This window comes from Mixophyes fleayi, chromosome 8 (genome assembly GCF_038048845.1).
Source record: "Mixophyes fleayi isolate aMixFle1 chromosome 8, aMixFle1.hap1, whole genome shotgun sequence".
NCBI lineage: Eukaryota > Metazoa > Chordata > Amphibia > Anura > Limnodynastidae > Mixophyes > Mixophyes fleayi.
In genome coordinates, this window is record NC_134409.1 from 76,584,308 (window position 1) to 76,608,146 (window position 23,839).

The 23,839-nt window shown below is 44.0% G+C and overlaps 1 protein-coding gene across 1 annotated transcript in view; it reads left to right on the forward strand.

Annotated features, from left to right (window-relative positions):
* Window positions 1-23,839, forward strand: part of ATF6 (activating transcription factor 6) — a 124,005-nt gene that overhangs the window by 76,672 nt on the left and 23,494 nt on the right. Inside the window, exons 11-13 of the mRNA XM_075182762.1 lie at window positions 7,208-7,318; window positions 16,432-16,528; window positions 18,493-18,551. Of these exons, the coding sequence (XP_075038863.1) occupies window positions 7,208-7,318; window positions 16,432-16,528; window positions 18,493-18,551 (267 nt within the window). The remainder of the gene's footprint in view (window positions 1-7,207; window positions 7,319-16,431; window positions 16,529-18,492; window positions 18,552-23,839) is intronic.

Below are 23,839 nucleotides of genomic sequence, written 5' to 3' on the forward strand. Positions count from 1 at the left end.
AATTGAAGTAAATAGTATAAACCAATGGAATCAATAATTTGGGACAGCTTTAATCAATGAAGTAACTACTGTTAGACTCACTCAATTATGTTATGACCCCTAGGCAACACAGAGAGCCGTCCTCTTGCCCCTAGGCAACACAGAGAGCCGTCCTCTTGCCCCTAGGCAACACAGAGAGCCGTCCTCTTGCCCCTAGGCAACACAGAGAGCCGTCCTCTTGCCCCTAGGCAACACAGAGAGCCGTCCTCTTGCCCCTAGGCAACACAGAGAGCCGTCCTCTTGCCCCTAGGCAACACAGAGAGCCGTCCTCTTGCCCCTAGGCAACACAGAGAGCCGTCCTCTTGCCCCTAGGCAACACAGAGAGCCGTCCTCTTGCCCCTAGGCAACACAGAGAGCCGTCCTCTTGCCCCTAGGCAACACAGAGAGCCGTCCTCTTGCCCCTAGGCAACACAGAGAGCCGTCCTCTTGCCCCTAGGCAACACAGAGAGCCGTCCTCTTGCCCCTAGGCAACACAGAGAGCCGTCCTCTTGCCCCTAGGCAACACAGAGAGCCGTCCTCTTGCCCCTAGGCAACACAGAGAGCCGTCCTCTTGCCCCTAGGCAACACAGAGAGCCGTCCTCTTGCCCCTAGGCAACACAGAGAGCCGTCCTCTTGCCCCTAGGCAACACAGAGAGCCGTCCTCTTGCCCCTAGGCAACACAGAGAGCCAATACAACACAACACAGAGGGGGGGGAGACAGGACATGGGTGCCGCAGGGGGGGAAGGGAGAGACAGGACATGGGTGCCGCAGGGGGGGAAGGGAGAGACAGGACATGGGTGCCGCAGGGGGGGAAGGGAGAGACAGGACATGGGTGCCGCAGGGGGGGAAGGGAGAGACAGGACATGGGTGCCGCAGGGGGGGAAGGGAGAGACAGGACATGGGTGCCGCAGGGGGGGGGGTTGGAGGGACAGGACATGGGTGTCGCAGGCTGGGGGAGCTGGAGACACAGGACATGGATGCCGCAGGGGGGGGCTGGAGAGACAGGACATGGGTGCCGCAGGGGGGGGGGGGGGGGCTGGAGAGACAGGACATGGGAGCCGCGCGGGGGGCTGGAGAGACAGGACATGGGTGCCGCAGGGGGGAGGGCTGGAGAGACAGGACATGGGTGCCGCAGGGGGGAGGGCTGGAGAGACAGGACATGGGTGCTGCGGGGGGAGGGCTGGAGGGAGAGGACATGGGTGCAGGTATATACATAGTTTGGAGGTAAATATAGATATAGCGCCAGGCAGCTTCTCACAGATAGCACAGATCTTGCTTTTCGGCTCCCACATCCCGGTCTCCAGCCCCAGGCTCCGGCACAGAGCAAATACAACACAACACAGAGGAGGGGGGGATAGGACATGGGTGCTGCAGGGGGGTGGGACAAGACATGGGGGGACAGGACATGGGTGCCGCAGGGGGGGTGGGGACAGGACATGGGTGCCGCAGGGGGGAGGGGACAGGACATGGGTGCCGCAGGGGGGAGGGGACAGGACATGGGTGCCGCAGGGGGGAGGGGACAGGACATGGGTGCCGCAGGGGGGAGGAGACAGGACATGGGTGCCGTAGGGGGGAGGGGACAGGACATGGGTGCTGCAGGGGGGAGGGGACAGGACATGGGTGCCGCGGGGAGGGGACAGGACATGGGTGCTGCGGGAGGGGAGAGAGAGGACATGGGTGCCGCGGGAGGGGAGAGAGAGGACATGGGTGCCGCGGGAGGGGAGAGAGAGGACATGGGTGTCGCAGGGGAGGGAGACAGGACATGGGTGTCGCAGGGGAGGGAGACAGGACATGGGTGTCGCAGGGGAGGGAGACAGGACATGGGTGCCGCAGGGGAGGGAGACAGGACATGGGTGCCGCAGGGGAGGGAGACAGGACATGGGTGCCGCAGGGGAGGGAGACAGGACATGGGTGCCGCAGGGGAGGGAGACAGGACATGGGTGCCGCAGGGGGGGGAGACAGGACATGGGTGCTGTAGAGGGGGGAGACAGGACATGGGTGCTGCAGGGGGGGAGGGAGAGGACATGGGTGCTGCAGGGGGTGGGCAGGACATGGGTGCTGCAGGGGTGGGCAGGACATGGGTGCTGCAGGGGGGAGGGAGAGGACATAGGTGCAGATATATACATAGTTGGGAGGTATAATATAGATAAAGCGCCAGGCAGCCTCTCACCGATAGCACAGATCTTGCTTTCTGCTCCCACATCCCGGTCTCCAGCCTCCAGCCCCAGGCTCCGGCACAGGCCTATGGCTGCAGCCTCCATTCCCCAGATGTAGCAGCGCAGGAACCGGCGGAGCCGGCTTAAGTCCAGCACACCAGCTGGCCGGGTGGTAGGTGATAAGTCCCCCGCGCGCTGGAAGTTAGCCCCCAGGGCCTGGATCCTGGTCTCCTCTGCCGGACCCCCACCGTGTACACCGCCGGGTGCTTACACAGGAACAGCGTCACCCGGCTGGCTCCCAGAGCTGCTGCACACAGCGCTGCAGGTTTAAGGGAGCGGACCGAGCCGGAGCACCCGCAGGAGGAGGAGGAGACGGAGAGGGGGATCTGATGGCAGTGGGAGCAGGAGACGGAGAGGGTGATTAGATGGCAGCGGCAGGAGGAGAAGGAGAGGGGGATCAGATGGCAGCGGGATGAGGAGAAGGAGAGGGGGATCAGATGGCAGCGGTAGGAGGAGACGGAGAGGGGGATCTAATGGCAGCGGGAATAGGAGACGGAGAGGGGGATCTGATGGCATCGGGAGGAGGAGACGGAGAGGGGGATCAGATGGCAGCGGCAGGAGGAGACGGAGAGGGGGATCAGATGGCAGCGGGCCGAGGAGAAGGAAAGAGGGATCAAATGGCAGCGGTAGGAGGAGAGGGGGATAAGATGACAGCGGGACAGAATCGGGATTGTCTGTTTCTGTACCCAGGTAGGACTCGTGCTATTCAGGGCATCCAGAGAAAAAAAACACTGTAGGATCCAGAGGGAATGAAAGGTGTCATCTGTCTCCGGGCATTGGCGCTGATCCTGCTGCCTGTTAACTGGCTATGCTTCCATCCTAGGCTTACTAGTGAGGGCTGTTCCCACTGCCTGCTAGGTATCCCGGGAGAAGTAAATAGCCTATTCCCTGCTCTGAGAACCTCTCCGTGTGATCAGTGCAGGATCCGCAGCACAGAGCAGTTTAAAATTTCCTGCCCCCCAGCCTCAGTGCAGTGAATAAATTAACTGACGTCACTGAGGGGCGGGAACTTTATAATAGACTCTGTAACAGCCGCCTCTGGCATCGCACGGGGTTTAAACTTTAAAATAAGAGCGGTGCCAGGGCTAAAAATTATACAATGTGCCCCCCCCCTTAGTCCCAAAACACTAACCAGCCAATCTTCAGTCAACAAATATCTCTAATTTGTCTGCAATTTACAAAAGAAAATCGGTATGCGGGGAGAGCACAGCCATATTTGTGCTCCCAAGTGAAGCCATTTTCAGTACACCCAGCAGAAGACTCTTTCAGACATGCGCAACGTTATGACATTTTATGAAATTCCCTATCTTTAAAATGGGGCATGTTTTACCAAACTGTAACTTTCTCAAACTTGTGAACCCTCAAAGGCACTCCTCAGCCCTAATAGCTTTCTAATAAAACTTTCCGCGTGTCTTTAAACGCCCTGTACACTGAGTTACGCTCCCCCAAAAAACGGCGACTTTTGCAAAACAGGAAGTAGAAAAAAACAGACAGATTTTGAACTTTAGATTGTTCCTAAATTGTCATTTTTAATTCTTTTTTTCTGAAATTTCACATGCGGCACCTGTGGACAGTTCTCCATGCGCAAGCCAAATTTCAGTTTAATAGCTTTAATACTTTTTAAAATGTAGACCCTCAAACACCATGCCCCCCCTCTCACAAATTCCCTATGGGAAAATGACGTTCTTTAGATGTAACCTTAATATAAGGGCACAACTGTGCCCTTATAATATATACAGACGTGAACAAATTTGTTGATACCCATCCACGAAGAAAGAAAATCCCGTATTTTTTACTGAAATAACTTGAAACTGACAAAAGTAATTGCCATCCATTATTGTTAACTCTACATTTAATAGAAATCAGACTTTGCATTTGAATTTTGATTCAACAGAATATTTTAAATAATAAAACAAACGAAATTGGCATGGACAAAAATGACGGAACCCATAACCTAATATTTTGTTGCCCAACCTTTAGTGGCAATCAAGCGATTTCTGTATCTATCAATGAGACTTCTGTGCCTGTCAATAGGTAGCTTGTGCCACTCTTCCTGTGCAAATTGCTTCAGCTGTCTCAGGTTTGATGGGTGCCTTCTCCAGACTGCATGTTTCAGCGCTTTTCATGGATGTTTAGTAGGATTCAGATCAGGACTTCTAGAAGGCCACTTCAGAAAAGTCCAATGTTTTGTTCTTATCCATTCTTGGGTGCTTTTAGCTGTGTGTTTTGGGTTATAATACTGTTGGAGGACCCATGACCTGCGACTGAGACAGTGGTTTCTGACACTGGGCAGTATGTTTCGCTCCAGAATACGTTGACAGATCTTGAGATTTCATTGTGCCCTGCACAGATTCCAAGCGCCCCATGCCAGACACAGCAAAGCAGCCCCAAAACATAACCAAGCCTCCTCCATGTTCCACAGTAGGTATGGTGTTCATTTCTTTGAAAGTTAAATTTTTTCTACTGTGGACATAGAGCTGATGTGACTTGCCAAAAACCTCCTGTTTTGACTCATCTGTTCAAAGGACATTCTCCCAGAAGCATTGTGGCTTGTATGCATTTTAGCAAATTCCAGTCTGGCTTTTTATGATGTTCTGTTGAAAGTGGAGTCCTTTTGGGTCTTTTTCCATGGACTTACTGTCGCTCAAAAAGTGTTGATGGTGCGATAAGACACTGACGTACCTTGACCTTTGGGTTCAGCTTTTATGTCTTTCGAACTTTTTCTACCATTCTCCTATCCTTCTGTTTAATCTGGGGTCGACTTTCCTCTTGTGGTCAAGTTCAGAGAGGTAGGCTAATATTTGCAACTATAGTCACAGGGACATTAAGCTGCTTGGAGATGGTCTTATAGTCTTTACCTTTTAACATGCTTGTCTATAATTTTCTTTCTGATCTCCTCAGACAACTCTATGATTTGTATCTCTGGACCATGTGCAGTGTGGTGCACATGATGATACCAAACAAAAGAGTAACCCCTTTTATCCATTTAAATAGACTGAATGACTGCTTAGAAGATTGAAGACTTGTGTGACACTTCTTCAATAAAGCAATTAGTTTGAAATATCACTATAATCTAATTATTTAAAATCTTTTCTAAGGAGTACCAACGAATCTGTCCAGCCCATTTTAGAATATCTTTGGGGAATGGGCAATAATTTTTCTCTGTTAACTGGTAATTTGCTTTATTCTACGACATACAAAAGGCATGCAGGTATAAATGAGACAATAGCTTTTTTTGTCACCTTTCAATCAGAATGAAGCATTGTTTCAATAAGTTGTAAGTGTACCAACAAATGTGTCCACATTTGTGTGTGTTGGTGGCAGTCGTTTGGACGACTCTGACATGACCGACAAAAAAGATCCCTTCAAAAAAAAAAAAAGATGACTATAAAAGCAACATGAATATAAGACAAACTTACCTCAAAAGCAAAACAGCAGATTTATCAACACAGCACCATGCTAAGAGCCACCTAGACAAATGTGAATTTAAAGCTTTAATGTGAGGACCCCACAAGTACACACTTTAATGTAAAGTGTGTACTTGTGGGGTCCTCACAATGCCCATACTTTACACTAAAGTGTGTACTTGCATACTTATTCTGTCAGACAGGAACTCATGGGGGGGGGGGAATCCTGTGTTTGTGAGAGAGAGAGAGAGAGAGAGAGAGAGAGAGACTCATGTATGCTTAAGCATACATGAGTATGGGCATTTGAAGGCTGGAGAGAGTAGTGTCCTTGAAGATCTAGAACTATACCCAGTGACCACAGTGTCTGGCTGAGTTCTTATTTTCTTGGGTTAATAGAAAACTAATACCTTGAAATAATTTGGAGTTAAAACAGTTATGGGTTTTGTGATTTTGTTTTTAACCCTTTTTTTAGACAATAAATATCCATTAAACTTGGCATGAGTGAAGTTGTGCAAAATGGTGTGGTTTTGTTTGACATAACTGATTAACTTTTATTCATTTTGACATATTTAAGTGTAAAAATTAATCTTGAAGTCTATGAGGCATGGTAAAGCACTACGGAATTTGCTATTGCTATATAAATAAATGATGATAATGATGTTAGACAGCCCTGATTGACTTGATTAGTGCATGGTCACAATGCAGGTGCTCCTGCATAGTAATCATGTTGTGTGTCAGTCATGACAGTCTCACTGTAATCATGAGATACCAAGATGCTGTGAGAGATAATTGCATGGGAGGGTAAGTATATATATATATATATATATATATATATATATATATATATATATATATATATATATATATATATATATATATTAAATGCTTGTATATTGTCCATTGACAGTCATTAAGATTTATTCCTAGGTTGCACAGCTACGTGAGATGTTCTTTCTGTAGATTAAAGAACAGACCTAGGGGGGATTCAGTTCCCCCCGAAGTACCGCCGGGTTAAAACTATTACCGTTATTACGGTACTTTTAACCCGGCTTTCTGCAAAAAGCCGGCGTTAGAACAACCGTAATAATGATAATTACGCGTACTATTACCGTAATAATGCGCAGGCTGCGTTACTTTTTACAGTAACGCGGCCAATTGAATATGCCCCATATTGTCTGTATTGTTAAATGTTGGGATACAAATTTTATTTTTGAAATTTAACTGAATTTGGGTTCCCCTTCTAAGAAATAAATACAATTTTTAAGAAGTTTTGTCTCAGCCAACTTTTTTTTGACCCAAACCTAACCAAAATCATATTTATTTCTCTGGTACATGTTTGTTGTGTTGGCATTTTAGCTTATCTATCTTATCAACCATTTACTTTACTTGTATAAACTGGTTTGATTTGTTTATGTTACTTTCAATCATTTATACACTTTATAAACATCCATCAACTAATATGAGATGATATGCTGAATACACACAGACAGTCATCTATACATGTTATCAATATTGATTTTTTTTTCTTTTTCTTTTCTGCTTTATTTTCTGATTCTTATGCATAGTCATTACATCTCAACTGAAAAAGCATTGATGGTTGTGAAAGAGGAACCATTGCTCTACATTCCTCCGCCTCCTCCCTGCCGACCGCATGTGAACCAGACAGAATCCCTCAGGTCAGCAAAAATATCCCTACAAGATATGTGTAATATTAATTTAAAATTTCTATTATAGATTTACATGAGTATTTATTATGGATGTTCCTAATCCATATTATAGAATTTTGGGATTGGCATATTCTAAAACTGAAAATTCTACAAAGTATTTAACTGGATGTAGAACCTAAAAAATGAAGTCTTCTCTTTAGTTTAGCCGAGAACTTCATCTCTACAGTTGCACCCATGATTTTTATATCTAATTTCTGAGCTTCCAGGTTCTGTGAAGCTGTCTGCTTTATTTTTTTTGTTTTGTTAGATCTTCATTACTGTGAGAGAATCATATGTTGCATGTTATTATGTTGACATTAGGTAGCATTTCCAAGTAATTTTTTCTTATGTAAATGGGAATTTCCACAGCTATTCTTAGATCATCAATGTGATTTATGCAGTGTACATATTAGCCTGATCTGTAGTGTTTGTATAGGCAAAAAGAAATTACAAAGAACACAAACTTCAGTTAAAGTATGCTGGAAAAGCATTTTCTTCTCCCTCCGAACAAGAATTTGGCTGCTTATCCCATTGCTTTGTCACCGAATTATGATTGATTGCATGTGAGAGAGGGAAAAGTTTCATTTTTTTTTATTTTTTTTTTATCATCAATAATTTTTATTAAGTGGTCTCCTGTTGAGTTATAGTAAACTCTTGACTTAGGTCCCGTTACCACTGCAGTCGAGAAGGAAATTTCAGGGGATCATGTACGGCAGTCTGGCACTTGTACCAAAAAGTACCTGCTCTGTTGTAACTTTTTGCCAATTTAGCCAGTACCAAGGGACGGGGCTCATGTAGACAGAGATGGTGGGAACAGAGGGATACAAGCCAATATCTAATTTGTAAAAATTTGTAAAAGTCTCTGGCTGGGAGATGATACTTGTCCCATAACTAGGCGAAAGACCCAAGGCCCTTCGCATTATAAAGATGCTTAAGAGTGGTAGCACCATTGTGGACCAGGAAGAAAGATTAGGATCCAGAATAAGTTTTGCCAGAGCTTGTATTCAAATGTTGGGCATGGGGAGAGAGAAGTCCTTATTGGCACCAGGGGCTTAGTTTCATGCATTTTTAACTCTTAGGGCTTGTACAAATGAGCGTTGAAATTAGGTGTTCAAGCATGGTCTTGAAGATTGCTAAATATCATTTAATGCTTATAGTCAAAATACTAATGTAAGTAATATAAGCAAATGGACCTGTACACAGTTTTATGTCAAATATTAATTTTGCATTGCCTGCCGGGTTCAGGAGTACTCGGGACATTGGATACTATGCTACATTCAGGCTTTCAGAACTCTTTGAATGTTCTGTTAAAAGCAGGGACTAAGTACAATGTTTTTCAACGCAGGTGTGTATAGGACATAATATTTTTTCATTGATGACATCTCTCTCCTTGATCTCACCCTCAAAACGTAAAACACTCAGGTCTTTTTCTAGATTTATTTATTTATTTTTTATATAATCTGTTTTTATTGAAGTTTAACATTGTATACAAGTATATGCAATAACATTAGCTCAAAATTCCAATACTTCAAACTTGACATTGTACTTCAGCAGTAGTGTTTTCACCCATGGTGATGTACATTTGCTTAATTTTTCTCAAAGGAGAAAATACAATAAAATAGGGTGAAATAATTGTGCAAAAACGGGGTAAAGAGGTAGAAGGAAAGAGGGGGGAGGGTGGGTATGGGGGAGGGGGTATGTGATAAGCTTCATACATTCCACTGAGTGAACAACGCTTTATTTTTAAACTCAATCCATTCCGACCACAGTATGTAAAATGCTCTATTTTTGTCCTCTGCCGCATAAATTATTTCATCCATTACCATATAGAAATCTATCCGTGTAAACCATTCTTTTATGGTAGGGACCAGCGGTGACCTCCAGTGTACCGGTATCACCGCCTTTGCAGCGCCATTAAGATACATTACCAAGGACTTTTTATATTTGTAGACTGGCATATTAGTGTCGTTAAGTAGCCAGAACCTTGGGCAATTTGGTAATTCAGTTCCCACAATCGTTTTGGAGATAAGAATAACCGTATCCCAAAAGGGTCTGATTGTCGGGCAATCCCACCAGATATGTAATGGAGAGCCCAAAGCTCCCTGACATCTCCAGCATAGATCTGAGACCCCGGGAATCATTTTTGCTAGGAGACTGGGACAACAGTACCACCTAGTCAGTACCTTGAAATGAGTTTCAACCACTCTCACACTGACTGAACTAACATGGGTACGCTGAAATATGTTCCCCATTCTGTTTCCGGTGTGACTATGTTTAACTCCCTCTCCCAGTCCCTTGTGAATTTAGGTTGCGCTTTGGATGATTGTTCAATCAATATCTTATAAATAGATGATAGGGTATGCCTAGGGCGGTGTGCTTTAGTGCAAAGGGCCTCAAACTGTGTGTGAGTCCTGCCAGCCTCCTCACGGATTCCCCTGGAGCAGGCAAAGTGTCTCAACTGGATATGTCTCCAAATTTCCACATTAGGTAGACCCCACTTTGCCTGTATCTCAGCAAAGGGTATGACCCCAGACCTGCCCACCAGCTGGCCGACACGGGTGATCCCTGCCTGGATCCAATGTTTGAATGACTGTCTCGATAAGCCGGGGGGAAAGTCCGGGTTATCAAAAAGTGCCGTCAAGGGTGAGTGCTTTGTGAAGATGTTTGGGATATGACACAGCTTTGACCATCTGGCCAGGGTGGGGGATATAGTCGGGTGTTTAACAATGGAAAGAGAGGGCTGCCATGGGACAAGGTCAATCACTGTCTTTAAAGCATAATCCTCAATCCAGACCCACTGCCTGTCCCCTCCTCCTCGTGACCAGTCTAGAACCCTGTTCAGCATGACAGCGTCGTAATATGTTGAAAAATGTGGAAGCTGCAGACCGCCATCACATTTGCGTTTATATAATATGTCATGTCTGAAGCGAGGTCTCCTACCCTTCCAGACAAAATGTCTAATGGCCTTATGTAGCTCATTGAACCATGAAGTGGGAACATGAATTGGTAGCGTGTGTAGTAGGTATAACACTCTCGGGAGTAAGTTCATTTTGACATTAACTCTACCTATCAGGGAAAAGTCCTTCTGAAGCCAATCCCTCAGATTGGCGCGTATAGTCGCAGTAATAGGTAGGAAGTTATCTGCGTATATTTTTGAATTGTCTTTGTTTATGATCACCCCCAGATACTTGAGATGCGTGGGGTGCCAGACAAAGGGAAAAGCCGATTTCAGACCTTCAATTATGTTGGGTGGGGAGGAAATATTAAGGGCCACTGACTTTGAATAATTAATTTTAAAGTGAGATAATAGTCTAATCGTGAATATATATTGTGGGGGTGGGAGAAGAAAGTATAATCTCTTTCTGTAGGGTGTTTGAATCTCCATGTGTCGACCAGCTGGTGTCCATGCATGGTACGTCTCACCTTGCGGTAAAGTTTACCAGAATACCTGGTCAACCCGGAAGAGGCATCGACGGCAGGATGAAGCACCCAGTTGAAGTCTCCTCCTAGCACGAGAATACCTTCCCTCAACGGATCCACTTTGTCCAGGATGGCTTCTAGGAAAACAGGTTGATTATGATTAGGCACATATAGGGTCACCAAGGTAAATGGCTGGTCAAAAATTTTACAGGTCAATGCTAGGCCTCTACCCACTTGCAACTTGTGAGTTACTATATCTTTAATCTGCAGTCGTCTGGAAAGAAGAATAGCTACCCCTAGTGTCTTGCCATCAGGATTATTGCAGGTGAAACTGTGTGGGTATTGCTGGCTACGGAAGCGCGGTTCCGCACCCAGCTTAAAAGGTGTCTCTTGTAGAAAAGCCACATCTATTTTTGCTGCTATGAGATCCCTTATTAACCTAGATCTCTTCTCTGGTATATTGAGACCCTTAACATTAAGGGTCATACATTTAAGTTTATCCCTTGCCATCTATTTTGCGAGAGGAATACATGCTGGCAGAGCTATTGTTCTGTGGGATGCGTTTCCATGTGGCCCAAAACAATGGAAGTGGGATAGGGTGGGAGGAGGGAAAGAGGGGGTTGGGAAGGAGGGACATGGGGAGAGAAAATGCAGATAGTAGTAACATTTGAAAATAACCTTTTGGTACTTTAAACAGAAAAAACAAACCGCCCCGGGGAAACAAGAGGGACCAAATATCCCTCAGGCCTCGGAAAAACTCTTGCGGTTCAGGGGGTACTGGGGGGATAAAATGTCAGTGACAACTTTGTAATAAACTTCTTCTGTACTGCTATTTCAACTTTTTACAGGAATAATATGTAGCCTAACATATCCGAAACTGATACTAGTGAACAAAACATTGGCTATGCTTTTAACTAACCTAACTTTACAAATGTTTTGACTAACGACTGGCCTCAGGGAGCGGCCCCCTCCCCACCCCCTCAGAGGTAAAACAATGAAAAGACACGGAGCAGTCCATGTCACACAGACCACATGGAACTGATCCTTCCTTTCAGAGGCTTTACGACCATTCTCTTGACATTCGAACACTGTCCACCTGTGGAAACAAATACCGGGAGGTGGAGAAGAAGAGGGGAGTAGTGCAACAAGAGGGAGAGACACAGGAACATAAAGAGCAAATAGCTTATATGCAAGGCAACTCTACTGTGACCCATGTGTAATAGAGAAAGAGAGGCAGTGGCATATGCCTTCTTGAGTCGCCTCCCTGCAATATCAAGTCTCTTGAGACCGTTGTTAGTTGATCATGTGCTCTCTTGGTTTGGCTGATTTTGGCGCTTTTGAGGAGCCTTCTTCGTCCTGCCCACTTGTCGAAACCTTTCCACCCCCTGAGGGGCATCCATCAGTGTCAGACGTGAGAAAGACTCTTGCCATTCTGGGAGTGTGACCTTTGGGATGCCTAATGATGAGCAAAAGTCCGAAAGACCTGCTGGTTCCACCAGAACAGCTGATTTGCCTTCATGAACCACCTGCAGCTGAAAGGGGAAGCCCCAGCGATACTTCATGTTATTCTTCCGTAGCTCTTCTGTAAGGGGCTTTAACAACCGCCTTTGCTGAAGCGTGTGCCAGGCTAAGTCCTGGAAGACCTGGATCTCTTGGCCGTTAAATTAGAGACCATCCAGATGACGCAGCTTCCGCAAAATCTCATCTTTTGTGTGAAGTAATGTAAGCGGCAGATGACATCCCTAGGTCTTTCCGAAGGGGCCCCTCGTGGGCGCAGTGCCCTGTGTGCTCTATCAAAGGTGATGACATTCTCTGGTGGCATCTCTAGTACTTCATTGAATATTTTCGTAAGGGCGTCCACCAGACCTTGTACAGGAACATACTCGGGTAGGCCCCTTATCCTCAAGTTATTTCTGCGGCCACGATTGTCCATGTCATCCATCTTGTAGTGCATCCACTGTAAAGCCTTTCCCTGGGCCGACACTGTGGATTCAAGGGTAGTAAATCGGCTTTCCTCTGCCTCTTTGCTCTCCTCCAGAGCCACCAGCCTGTGCCCCAGGTGTGCCAGGTCTGCTTGAAGAGTGGCCACCTCGTGGCGGACAACCTCCTTCAGTCTGGTCTCCAACGTCTCAAAGTCCCTTTTGGAGGGGACCTCTTGTTTGGTTGGTAACGTCCAGAGCATGCCCATGATCTGGGATAGTTCTAACTGCTCTTTGACAGGAGGGGTTGCGGCAACCTGGGACGCAGCTACCTGGGAGCCACATGGGGGTGATTGAGAGTGGCTTGTGGACGAATCCATGTCGCTTGCTTCCAGCCCGATTGGAGATGTCAGGAAAGCCCGTAAATTCGCCCGTTGAGAAGCAGCCGCAGGTTGTTTAGAAGCTTTCTTAGTGGAGCCTTTCTTATCTTTGCCATCTGGGCCTTCAGCCAATATCTTTGATAGGTTACAAAAACTAATCTTCTTCAGCGGTACTTTAGCATATAGATGAGTCGTCACTAGACCCGTCCCCCCATTGGAGGTCTAGACAGCCATGTCAGATACAGGGATACAAGAGGTGCGCCTGTACCGGCATAACAGGAGTAGGTAGTGGGGCCTCAGCGTCCATGCATCCACTGGGTCACAAGGGTACTAGACGCCATTCTGATGCCTTTCCCGTTGAGGCGCATCCGCCAATGCTGGCCCTGGAATTTGTGCCTCTGGGGACAACAAGTCTCAGCAATATATGTAGCTGGTAGGGTCCTTCAGGGCTATATCCTGCCTCTCTCAGCAGGGGTGTTCCCTGCAGGGCAAGGAGGGGCCTGATGGGGCAATGTACCTCTCTTGTTGGTGTGCTATTATGTGGGGCTTGAAATTGCGCCCCTCCATTGTCCTCCTGCCGCAGTAATCCTTTATATATATATATATATATATATATATATATATATATATATATATATATATATATATTTTTTTTTTTAGTTATTGTAGTTTTAGTTTTTTCCCCTTCATGTGACCTCTGTCCAATCAAATGATCTTAGAAGCACAATTGAAAATGGTCAGGGGAGTCTGTACGTTGCTTTGGGACACTCACCCTTCAGGCAGAGTTTTAGCGGTGCCGCGCCGACCGGAAGTCCAGCGCCGAAAACCGGAAGTGCGGCTGGCCGGTCACCGATGGAACTGGAGACCGCGGATGAGGCGCGGGGTGAAGGCCTAGGGCGGCAACAGCGTCGGACCAGGTGAGGGTCCCTTGCTTGAGTGTGCGTGTGTGTGCTAGGGCTGCCGATGGAGGCGGAGAGTGTCAGTGAGATGCGGGGATCAGCCCCAGAGCCAGCGGCAGGCGCTATGGTGGGTGAACAGCCGGAGGTGGGTCCTTCTCAGCCCTGATCTGCTCCACAGGTCCCCCGATGTCTCTTGGCGGGCAGTGCTTTCCCTGGACACGCCGTTCAGTGAGCTGGGACCAGGAACGCTTCAGTGAAGCGGGCGGCTGTGATGGAACTCCGGGCGCGGCTAATGGAGCTCACCAATGGCGGACCCGGGCTCCAAATGGATCTCCACAGTCCAGTGGGATTCTGGCTTCCTCTCTTGCAAGTCAGGGGATTAGGTGGGGTCTTTTTATGGTCCAAATTAGGCCAGTACAAGCGGAGCTCTCTCCAACTGCTGCCGTTCACGATGGCTGCCAGGCCACGCCCCCCAGATTTATTTAATTTGAATTACACCCTATTAATGTTATCAACTTGGCAAATTACTTTTATTCTATTATTCCATGTATTTTGTTTTCTTTTTAGTTTCATGCAATCAGTGTTTATTTTTAGGATTTGGCTTTATAGAGCATGTGACAGGATGGACCGCCTATGCCACCCTGTCTGGGAACCGGCTGGGCTTACTTTGCCACGTCCCCTTTCGTTATTCCGAATACTACTGCCGCAGTGGGAGGGGCCTGCTGCCACCACTGAGCTCCTTCTATTGCACTCAGGACCATGTTCCTTCTGGGTAACTGACGCTGCTAGCGTACCTCGTTGCTGGTGTACCTGGGCTGGAACTCCTGACCTCTCACTATAGATCAGGGTTGCTGTGGATTGATTCCCCACTGGCCTATCACACTAACCAGGGCTGCATGGGTAGCAGGCAGAGCGGTGGAACTGGAAAGTTTGGGTCCACACCTCAGAACAGCCAGAGAACGGATTAGATTTTTTGTCTAATCTGCAGATCACAGGAATACAGCAATATTGAAGATATTTTCAAGCAGGTCTTGAAGCAAGATGTTGATTTGCTCTCACACTGGTGGAAGGTACCAGTGTGATCAGGTCAGATGAAAATCAGAAAAATACATTACATGCTCAAACAGCTCATATTTTATACAGTTCAGACACAGGCTATTTTTAGCATCAGGATGTACTCTATTTACACAAACATGGATTTACATGCATTGGAAAGCTAGCTATATTTACACTTATATGTGAAATTCTAGAAATGCTGTGATGTTCTGCATCTGGTTTTCAGATGCAGAGAATTCAGGAGCCAGTTTTAATTAAAAGTTCCTGCCTCCAATGTTGAACCTTCACACATCAAAAGATCTAATTAACATGGGGCCTTTCATCAGACCATTTGGAATACATATTCACAAAGAAAAACAAAAAACAAAAACAAGCGAGTTTCCCACATGACAATACACAAAAGGCTTTGGAAACAATGTATCAGATATATACAGGAGAAATAGGCATATCCTATAGCAAGGTTAAACAAGAGACAAATTTCTTCCCTTGGTCTCAGAAATAACGATTTCCTATCTCACAATATACACAATATGAAAAATAAGTGCATGTGCAATTATATAAATAAGCGCTATTTGCTTTAATTAATTCATACCAAAAGTTATTTAATAGTGATCCACTCACAGAGCAGTATTCTATAATTCATAGTGTGTCCTAGAGTCCTCTTGGAAATATTTTTCAGATTAAACATATTTTAATCTAGCGTGTTCTCTGTGATTCTTTGTGTATTTACGAAGCCCAGGCAGGCTCATGCTTCATGTGTATGTGATTTAAGTGTGAAACATTAATAAGTGGTGTTGGTGAACGCAAGGACGCCAGAGTAAATCCTTTGTGATGGCAGAAAGGTGTATTTATTGTTAAGTAACTAAGGTAACTTCAATCACGACCAGCTGTTCAGATTGCTGTATCTGAGACAGGCTGGGGTGTTCGTCACAGATAGTATATTCTGAAATTTTACTGAATATTTATTATTCCTTGGATGCCCGAGTAGGTAAAATAAAGACCAGAAATATGATTGAGCAGGCCAAAGATGTCTCTCACATCTCTGTGTGTTTTGCACAGAAGGCTAGCATAAATTAGTGTGTATGTGTGTGTTATATATCTTTATGTATGTTGCCCCCTATTCAGGAATCTGTGCTTTCTTCCTCTTTCAGACTCTGCCTGTCGGCAACCTCATTAGCATAGTGACACTCCATCGAGCCACCTATTAAACCAGGTCCATGTTATAGCCTTTTCTACCAATTTCAAGCAAGGTCTCTCCTTCTGTGTCCCCATACTTATATGTATAATAAGTTTAGGTAAGAGAGCACTTACTGGTAATTCGTTTTTGAACTATCTTTGAATTAGTGGACACCCTGTATTTACTATTCACTTTTTTATGTTTATTCTAATTTAATTTTGCTGTTAATCAGGTTAAACCAAGAGCTTCGTGGCTGGGTCCATAGACATGAGGTTGAGAGAACAAAGTCCAGACGAACAATCAATACCCATAAGGCACAGGCAGTGCAGGTGAGGTATCACATGATGAAGTTGTAAAGTGATAAATAAGAGTACTGCATATTTTATAGACCATAACACACTGTTTTCAGACCTTAAATTGTGCTTTTTGTTTGAATGCACAATCCTTGCAATACACACATGTTCTTAGAACTGCTGCACAGTTATTATATCAGTATTTCTTACTTTCCCCACCTAATTACCTTCGCCTCATTGATTGCTTACTACCGCTTAGCTGTCTTCATGTAGAGTAACAAGTAAATCATGGGAAAAGATCAGCAGACACTCCATGTTGGAAATGCTAACAAAATTACTGCGCAGTGGTTCTAAACACTTAAGGGTCCCTTTGTTACCTTGGGCTCAACAAGGCTATTCAGGCATCTAATGTGTGAGGGCTTTCTGGATATTGTTTATTAGGGAGAGGGAGACTGCACTGATGGGATCTGGAAGAGACAAAACCATTTGGAGAGCATATTCATTTTAACAGCTTATGATCCTACTCAGCAGAGGATAAGGCAGATCCAGGAGAACAGCTTGCATTTTTGGAGACGAGTTGGGGAAAGTTTTCTTGGAAATGCAAGTCATAGAAGGATGTGAAAAAGACCCCTAGCTATTTTATCTTTCTGCCACTTAAAGCTAAAATTTGCTTTGATGGTTTCAGTATGCCGAGGAGAGACCTTAGCAGCATGGCTTCTGATTTGAAGTAATTGTTCTTGTAACCAGATTGATCGCTGTAGGTTTGAGTTGATGTTACCTACCAGCACTCCCTGGATATTGAGGTTAGATCTGATTTGCGACAAAATAAATAAACAATACACTTTTAACAAAGCTACTTAATTTACACCTCATTTATATAGAACACTAGCATCAAGATATCCCTGTCCTGGTATGCCTATTCAGCATTATCCTTCCTGTTTTCACAGTAGTCCTGTTTTATATCATTTGGAGTCCATGCACACTTTATTATGTTTGTTCTTGTTTATTTTTAACATTTATGCTCAAAATTCTAATTGCATGTTGTAAAATAGCATCTATCTCTGATATATGCTAAGAATATTTGTTATCAGGATGGATTTTGGACGATTGAAACAGATTGGCGGTTGCTTTATCTGGATCAATTTCAAATATAAGAGGATTACAGGACATCCAAAATAGGTTGAACTTGATGGAATGGTGTCTTTTTTTTTTTTTTTCTTCAACCTCAACCACTATGTTATGTTTTGTAATAAGACTTAATAAGATGTGAATGCTATAATACCACAAAGAAAAAACACACCCCTTTTTGGCTTCAAATATCAACCTCTACACACCAGGAGCTGCCACCAGGGACTGCTATCCCCACCAGAAAACAAACAGACATAAAAAGACGCACTAAAATTGTAAAAGACAAATCATATGTGGAACTACAAATGCCAGTAAGCCCTGTTAGCCAGGGCACGTTGCAACAGTTCCACAATATTGTTTTCAAAGGTGCTGGAGGTCAATACCTACTCAGCTGCTATAAGCTGCCAGCATTTAAACATTGCTTATGATTGGTTGAGATTTTTAAATGTATTGCCATATGCAGTGCATTTCAATGGGCTTCCTGCTGGGAATTGCATGTAATACTGCTAAGCAGTATTTAAAAATTGCCTGAATTTAAAATAAATCGTTTTTCAATAGATTGGAGTGTTTGGGGAATTAGTTAGCAATTTAATCTTGGTGATATTGGGCAATTTTTGCCTCTGAACTAAATCACCCATTGATGGATCTCCCTAAACTTGGTGCAAAGAGCACATATATGATTGAAGTCATAGCTCCTAATAACATCTGCTTTAGCTAGTCTAGCTTGTTTTAATTAGAATAATCATATTCAATTAACTGCCTATTGTTGATTACCTCACTTACAGTAGAATTAGTTCTATTTGCACCTTGTTGTTAAGTATCTGCAAATATCTGTATATTTTAACTTTTTTTGTTTTGTTTTTGCCATATAGAAACCAGATGGGAAAGATGGCACATCACAACTTGTGGCAATGCAATACACTAGCCTAAAGTAAGTTTATATTTCCACTTTTTACTTTACTGGCATGCCATATTTTCTTGAAAAACTTAAGTAATTATTCTGGGAGGTCATTTAAAAAATGTGTAGGTTTCTAATTTTGGAAATATACTATTTTTATTGATTTAAAAAAGCTATACAACAATAGCAAGTACAACCATAAAAATAGGAACACGGGTTAGGAACAGTATAAATTGCACATTTTATACTGTCTCTATTAAACTGTACCTTTAATGTAGTAAATCTAACATTAGTAGCACAACTTAAGGGAAAGCTTAATAGCAGTGCATTGTTATTATTAAACACACAGGGATCTATTTATTATTAAACAGCAGCACCATTCATTATGTGTTGCTGCAAATCAAAGTGTTGCTTCAATTTACCATATTGGGGCTGCTCTGGGATGCACATCAATATATACTATTCCATTTGGATATGGTTATAAGTAGACTCTGGCTAAATCTTACATGCCATATGTAGACAGATCAGAGTGCAGGATACACAGGCATATATGCAATATAAAGTTCTATCAGAATGCATGCACAAAATAGTATTTTGTAAAATAAATGAACAATACTATAATCAATAATAAAAATATTTGTTAAACAAAAACTTTGTACTGTACATACAATGCGTTTTTTGTAGTCTATCTTCATTGCATACACATGTGCTTTGCTAACTATTGGCACACCTACGTGTAGTTTTTAAAACACAGAATAGACATCACTATTAGTTCGAACTTACACCTGTCTTGTAGCTGGTATAAATAATACGCCCTTACTATACACACCCTTACTGCTCATCCGCCCATTTCCTCCCTTCATCCCTTCAAGCCGCAGGCAGTGTTGAGCGTCATTTGTATTCAGACATGAAATGCATGTGTACATTTGTCCGTTTCTGAGCATGCCAAAGCTATTCCCGCAAGATATACGGCATGCGAAGGGACTTGCATCAGAAAATAAATCATGCCATAATTGTGTATATGTTTTTTATTTAAAACTATGTAAAAGAGAAAATGAAATAGAATTTAGAATCTGGTTTCATAGGTGCCAAAAAACAAAACAAATTGTAACATCAGTCCGGTCTGAGAAAAGTATTGCTTAAAGATAAATAGATATAGAATAAAATAAAAGTAATGCTTTTTTTCTTTACCAATGATGACAAATGATGAATGCTAATGATAGACAAATGTGGGTAATATCAAAGCGGGAAAGAATGAAATACTAAGGGCGGGAATTAAGAACTTTCATAAGTCACACCTACAGTTATTAAACCTAATATATTAGGGGGAAACTCATGGAGTCTTGAAAGAGCAAAACGTAACAATTATGTAACTAAATCTTAGTGAACACAGTTAGATTATATAGATAATGTGCATGAGTATGGACATGTAATTGACTCTTTAGTCTAGAAATAATTGATTGTAGTTGGATCAGACGGAGCTATGCTTGTGGATTCTGGAATATTGTGATTGATCCCTAGGAGCTGATGATACATATTCATAGACCTGCTAGGTAATTGCATGTTTTGTATAGATAAGGGGATATATAAGGGAGGAAGAAAAATTTGTGACACGTGAAAAAAGTACACAGAAAGAGTTGTTTCTAACCAAATGAGGGATTGAGTAACAGCATAGAACAGACATGATCCAGGATGCATTTGTTACTGACACATCATGATGCCATATGAAAATATGACTGTAAGGGAAAGTAGAAGTTGTATGTAAATTAAGAAGGGCCTCAGGAAGTGTAACTACACCCACTCAATCTCAAAATAATTCATGTGACACATCTCTGTTTATTATTATAGTGGGACTAGAGAGCCAGATTTTACTCTCACTTAGTAAATAGCCACCACTTGGCAAGCCTGATCACTATTACTAAAACCTTATTTACTAACAGGGCATAATTGTTAAACATGCTTAGTTCTGCAAACAGCTCTCAGCAGTACTGTCTAGTCCATTGTAATCTGAGGTGATACATGCAGCTTAATAAACTATACTGGATGAATAGATCAGTGTGAATGAAGTTTATACTTTATGATAAGCTATATTTCTCCTTCATCTTATCTGGGGGACACTGCTACCATGGGGTTGTAGTTGGGGGGAGTGTTTAGTTGGCACTTAACTAGTTAAATTGTGGCTTCTGACAGACTCCTCCCCTCTACAACCCTCTGTAGCTAGTCAGTGTAGTCTAAGTTGGGCTGACTTTTGCTTTGCTGCTTTTTATTTATTTTTATAGGCCTTTTTTTTCTTTCTTGTTAGTGAAAAGAAGATAGTAAGTGCTGGGACAGCAAGGCTGCACTACTTACAGGTTCGCTGCAGCCCTGTGAGTTAGTTAGAGCGGTGGCTCTTACAACCTGCACCTATTTTTTTTTTATTTCTTTTTGCTAGTGCGTGGCGGGAGAAGCCGCAGTCACCTAAGTTCCAGGGGACTTTAGAGGAATTTAGAGAGATGGTTGCCGCCATCTTGGATTAGTTATCAGGTCCCTTCCCTCAGAGGGGAAGGGGGGGGGGGCGGAGAAACAGTCTGCGACCTTAATAAAAGAAGCACCGCAGGCAAACTAAGAAGCAGTCAGGAGGCCCGCTGGGTGCTGCAGACAGGGGGAAGTTGTAATAGAGCTCTCCCCTGTCTGCAGCTCCATATACATATATATATATATATATATATATATATATATATATATATATATATATATATATATATATATATATATATATATATATATATTATTTGGTTATTATAGATTCTGAGGATTGGTCAGAGGTCAGTTGTATTCTTAGATTATACTCTGTGACTTGTGTGATTGTATGCTGTATTTTCTTATCCTGCACTGTTCCTATTCAGTGAATATGTCTGATAGGGGGAAATCTTCTAGAGCTAAATTTTATAATTGCTGAAAATGTAAAATAAAATTACCTATGGAACAATAGGACCCAAGGGCGCTCTGTGTGGTCTGTGAGATGGGACCCCAGACCGCCGAGTCTCAGGTTTTGGCTCCTTTAGCCATGGAGGAACCGGTGTTGGCAGTGTCTTTGCAGCAGTCAGTGGATTCACTGGTGCAGCTTCTGAGCCACCCAAGAGAGACCTCAGTGGGTGATCTCTCCTATACCTTGTTAGTAGGGTAACCAAGGCGGCAATACTGCCCCAACAAGAGGAGAGTGCAGGTTTAGGTACAAGTGGCCTCCCATCCTCGTTGGCTCTCTCAGACTATTCCCAAAGGGAACCGGCTTGGTGCAGTGCTTTAGTTAGCAACATAGACAAATTAAAATGGTTTTTAGACTACCCAAGACCATCGGGGTCTAGAAATAAGAGACACAGAGTGAACCATCCTCTCCTCTCGATCTCGGACTCTGAGGGATCATCTGAAGAGGACGGGGAACTTCTGTATGAATTAGATTTCCAGACACAGGCCTTAGACCTGGATGACTCAAGTAGAAACCAGGGTATTGAGAATCCGGTTTTAGCAATATGGCACGACTTAGACTTTGTGGACGAGTCCAGACCAGTTAACTAAGAGTTATTCAAAAAGATTTAAAAAAAAAAAACATGGTTTGTTTTCCTCATTCATCAGAATTAAGGGAGATTGCAGAATTGGCCTGGTCAAAACCCGATCACAAAATAGTGGTTTCACTAGATTTGTGTCCCTGTACCCATTGCAGCCAGATGATCTAGCATTTTGGCAACAGGTTCCTAGAGTGGACACACTGGTGGCACGACTGGTGCACCACGCTACACTTACAGTTCTGAAGACTGCCAGTCTTCAGGATGCCACTGATCGGAAGGTAGAACGATTTTTTAAATAAATTTATGGAGGAGCTGGAGCTTCCTTTAGACCCATGCTGTCATCTGCATGGGTTGTTGGGGCTATGGAACCTTGGGCTGACCGTCTAGCAGAGGGATTGCAGGATTCGAACCTCCTTCCCCTGGCTTTATACCTGAAGAAGGCATCAAGGTATCTATATGAGGCAGCACAGAACGCAGTATCTATGTCATCTTCAATGTCGGCTTCTGCGGTAGCGGCTAGAAGAACTCTCTGGCTTTGGTCCTCGGAAGCGGATGTGGAATCCAAAAGAGCCTTGAAGGCCCTTCCTTATTCGGGCTTGGTACTTTTTGAATCGGAGTTAGATAACATTATCTGCCAGGCTACAGGTGGCCTTCCTTCCAATTAATGTGCTAAAACTGGCAGTCTGACTCACACCCTCCTCACCTCTCGGACACGGGAGTGGGGGGGCATCTGCGACTGTTCACAGAACAATGGATAAAGTCCTCTCCAGACCTCTTGATTCAGGGGATCATGGCACGGGGATATATTATAGATCTGTTAAATCAGGCCCCTCATCGTTATTTTTACAACTTCCTTGCTCCTCGTCCGGAAGAGAAGGCAAGCGATTCTGCATTGCGTAGATTCCCTTTTTTCAGCGGGAGTAATCTGCCCAGTCCCAGAGAACCAGAGACGCCAGGGATTCTGACGGCTCCTTCCATCCCATTTTGAACTTAAAGACTGTAAATCTACACCTGAGAATAGACAGGTTTCTGATGGAGTCTCGTCGTTCAGTGATAAATGGACTGAAGGGGGGATAATGCCTTGTGTTCATAGATATTCGGGATGCATATCTTCATCTACTCATCTGGGAGGGGCATCAGCCATTGCTCCACTTCATGGTAGGAGCGGTCCATTACCAATTCAGGGCGCTTTCTTTTAGCCTTGCCACAGCGCCCACAGTATTTACAAAAATCATGGCAGTAATGGCTGCCCGTCTCCATTCTATGGGGATGTGCATAGTGCCCTACCTCGATGACTTGCTGATCAAAGCCCACTCAGATCAGCTTCTGCGTCAGCATTTACACCCCACCATAGAGACCCTGCAGTTTCACGCCTGGATTATAAATGTGCAGAAATCTCCGTTAATACCAGACCAGAGAATGATTTTCTTAGGTCTCATCATGGATGCCAAGAGGCGGAAAATCTTCCTTCCACAGGACAAGGTTCACTCGGTACAAGACATAGTGACCAGGGTCCTAGACAGTCGCAGGCCTTCCATGCTCCTTTGCATAAGGTTACTGGGCAAGATGGTCTCGACCTTCGAGACAATCCCCTACGGAAGGTTTCACTCGAGATGCTTCTAGGGCGATCTTCTGAAGAAGTGGTCACGTTCAACTCTTCACTTGGAGCACCAGAGGATTCTGTTGTCCCCAGAAGCTTGCTTATCTCTCAGGTGGTGTAAGATTCAAGAATACATAAGCATGGGCAGATCCTTTGCCCAGTGCTGCTGGATCATC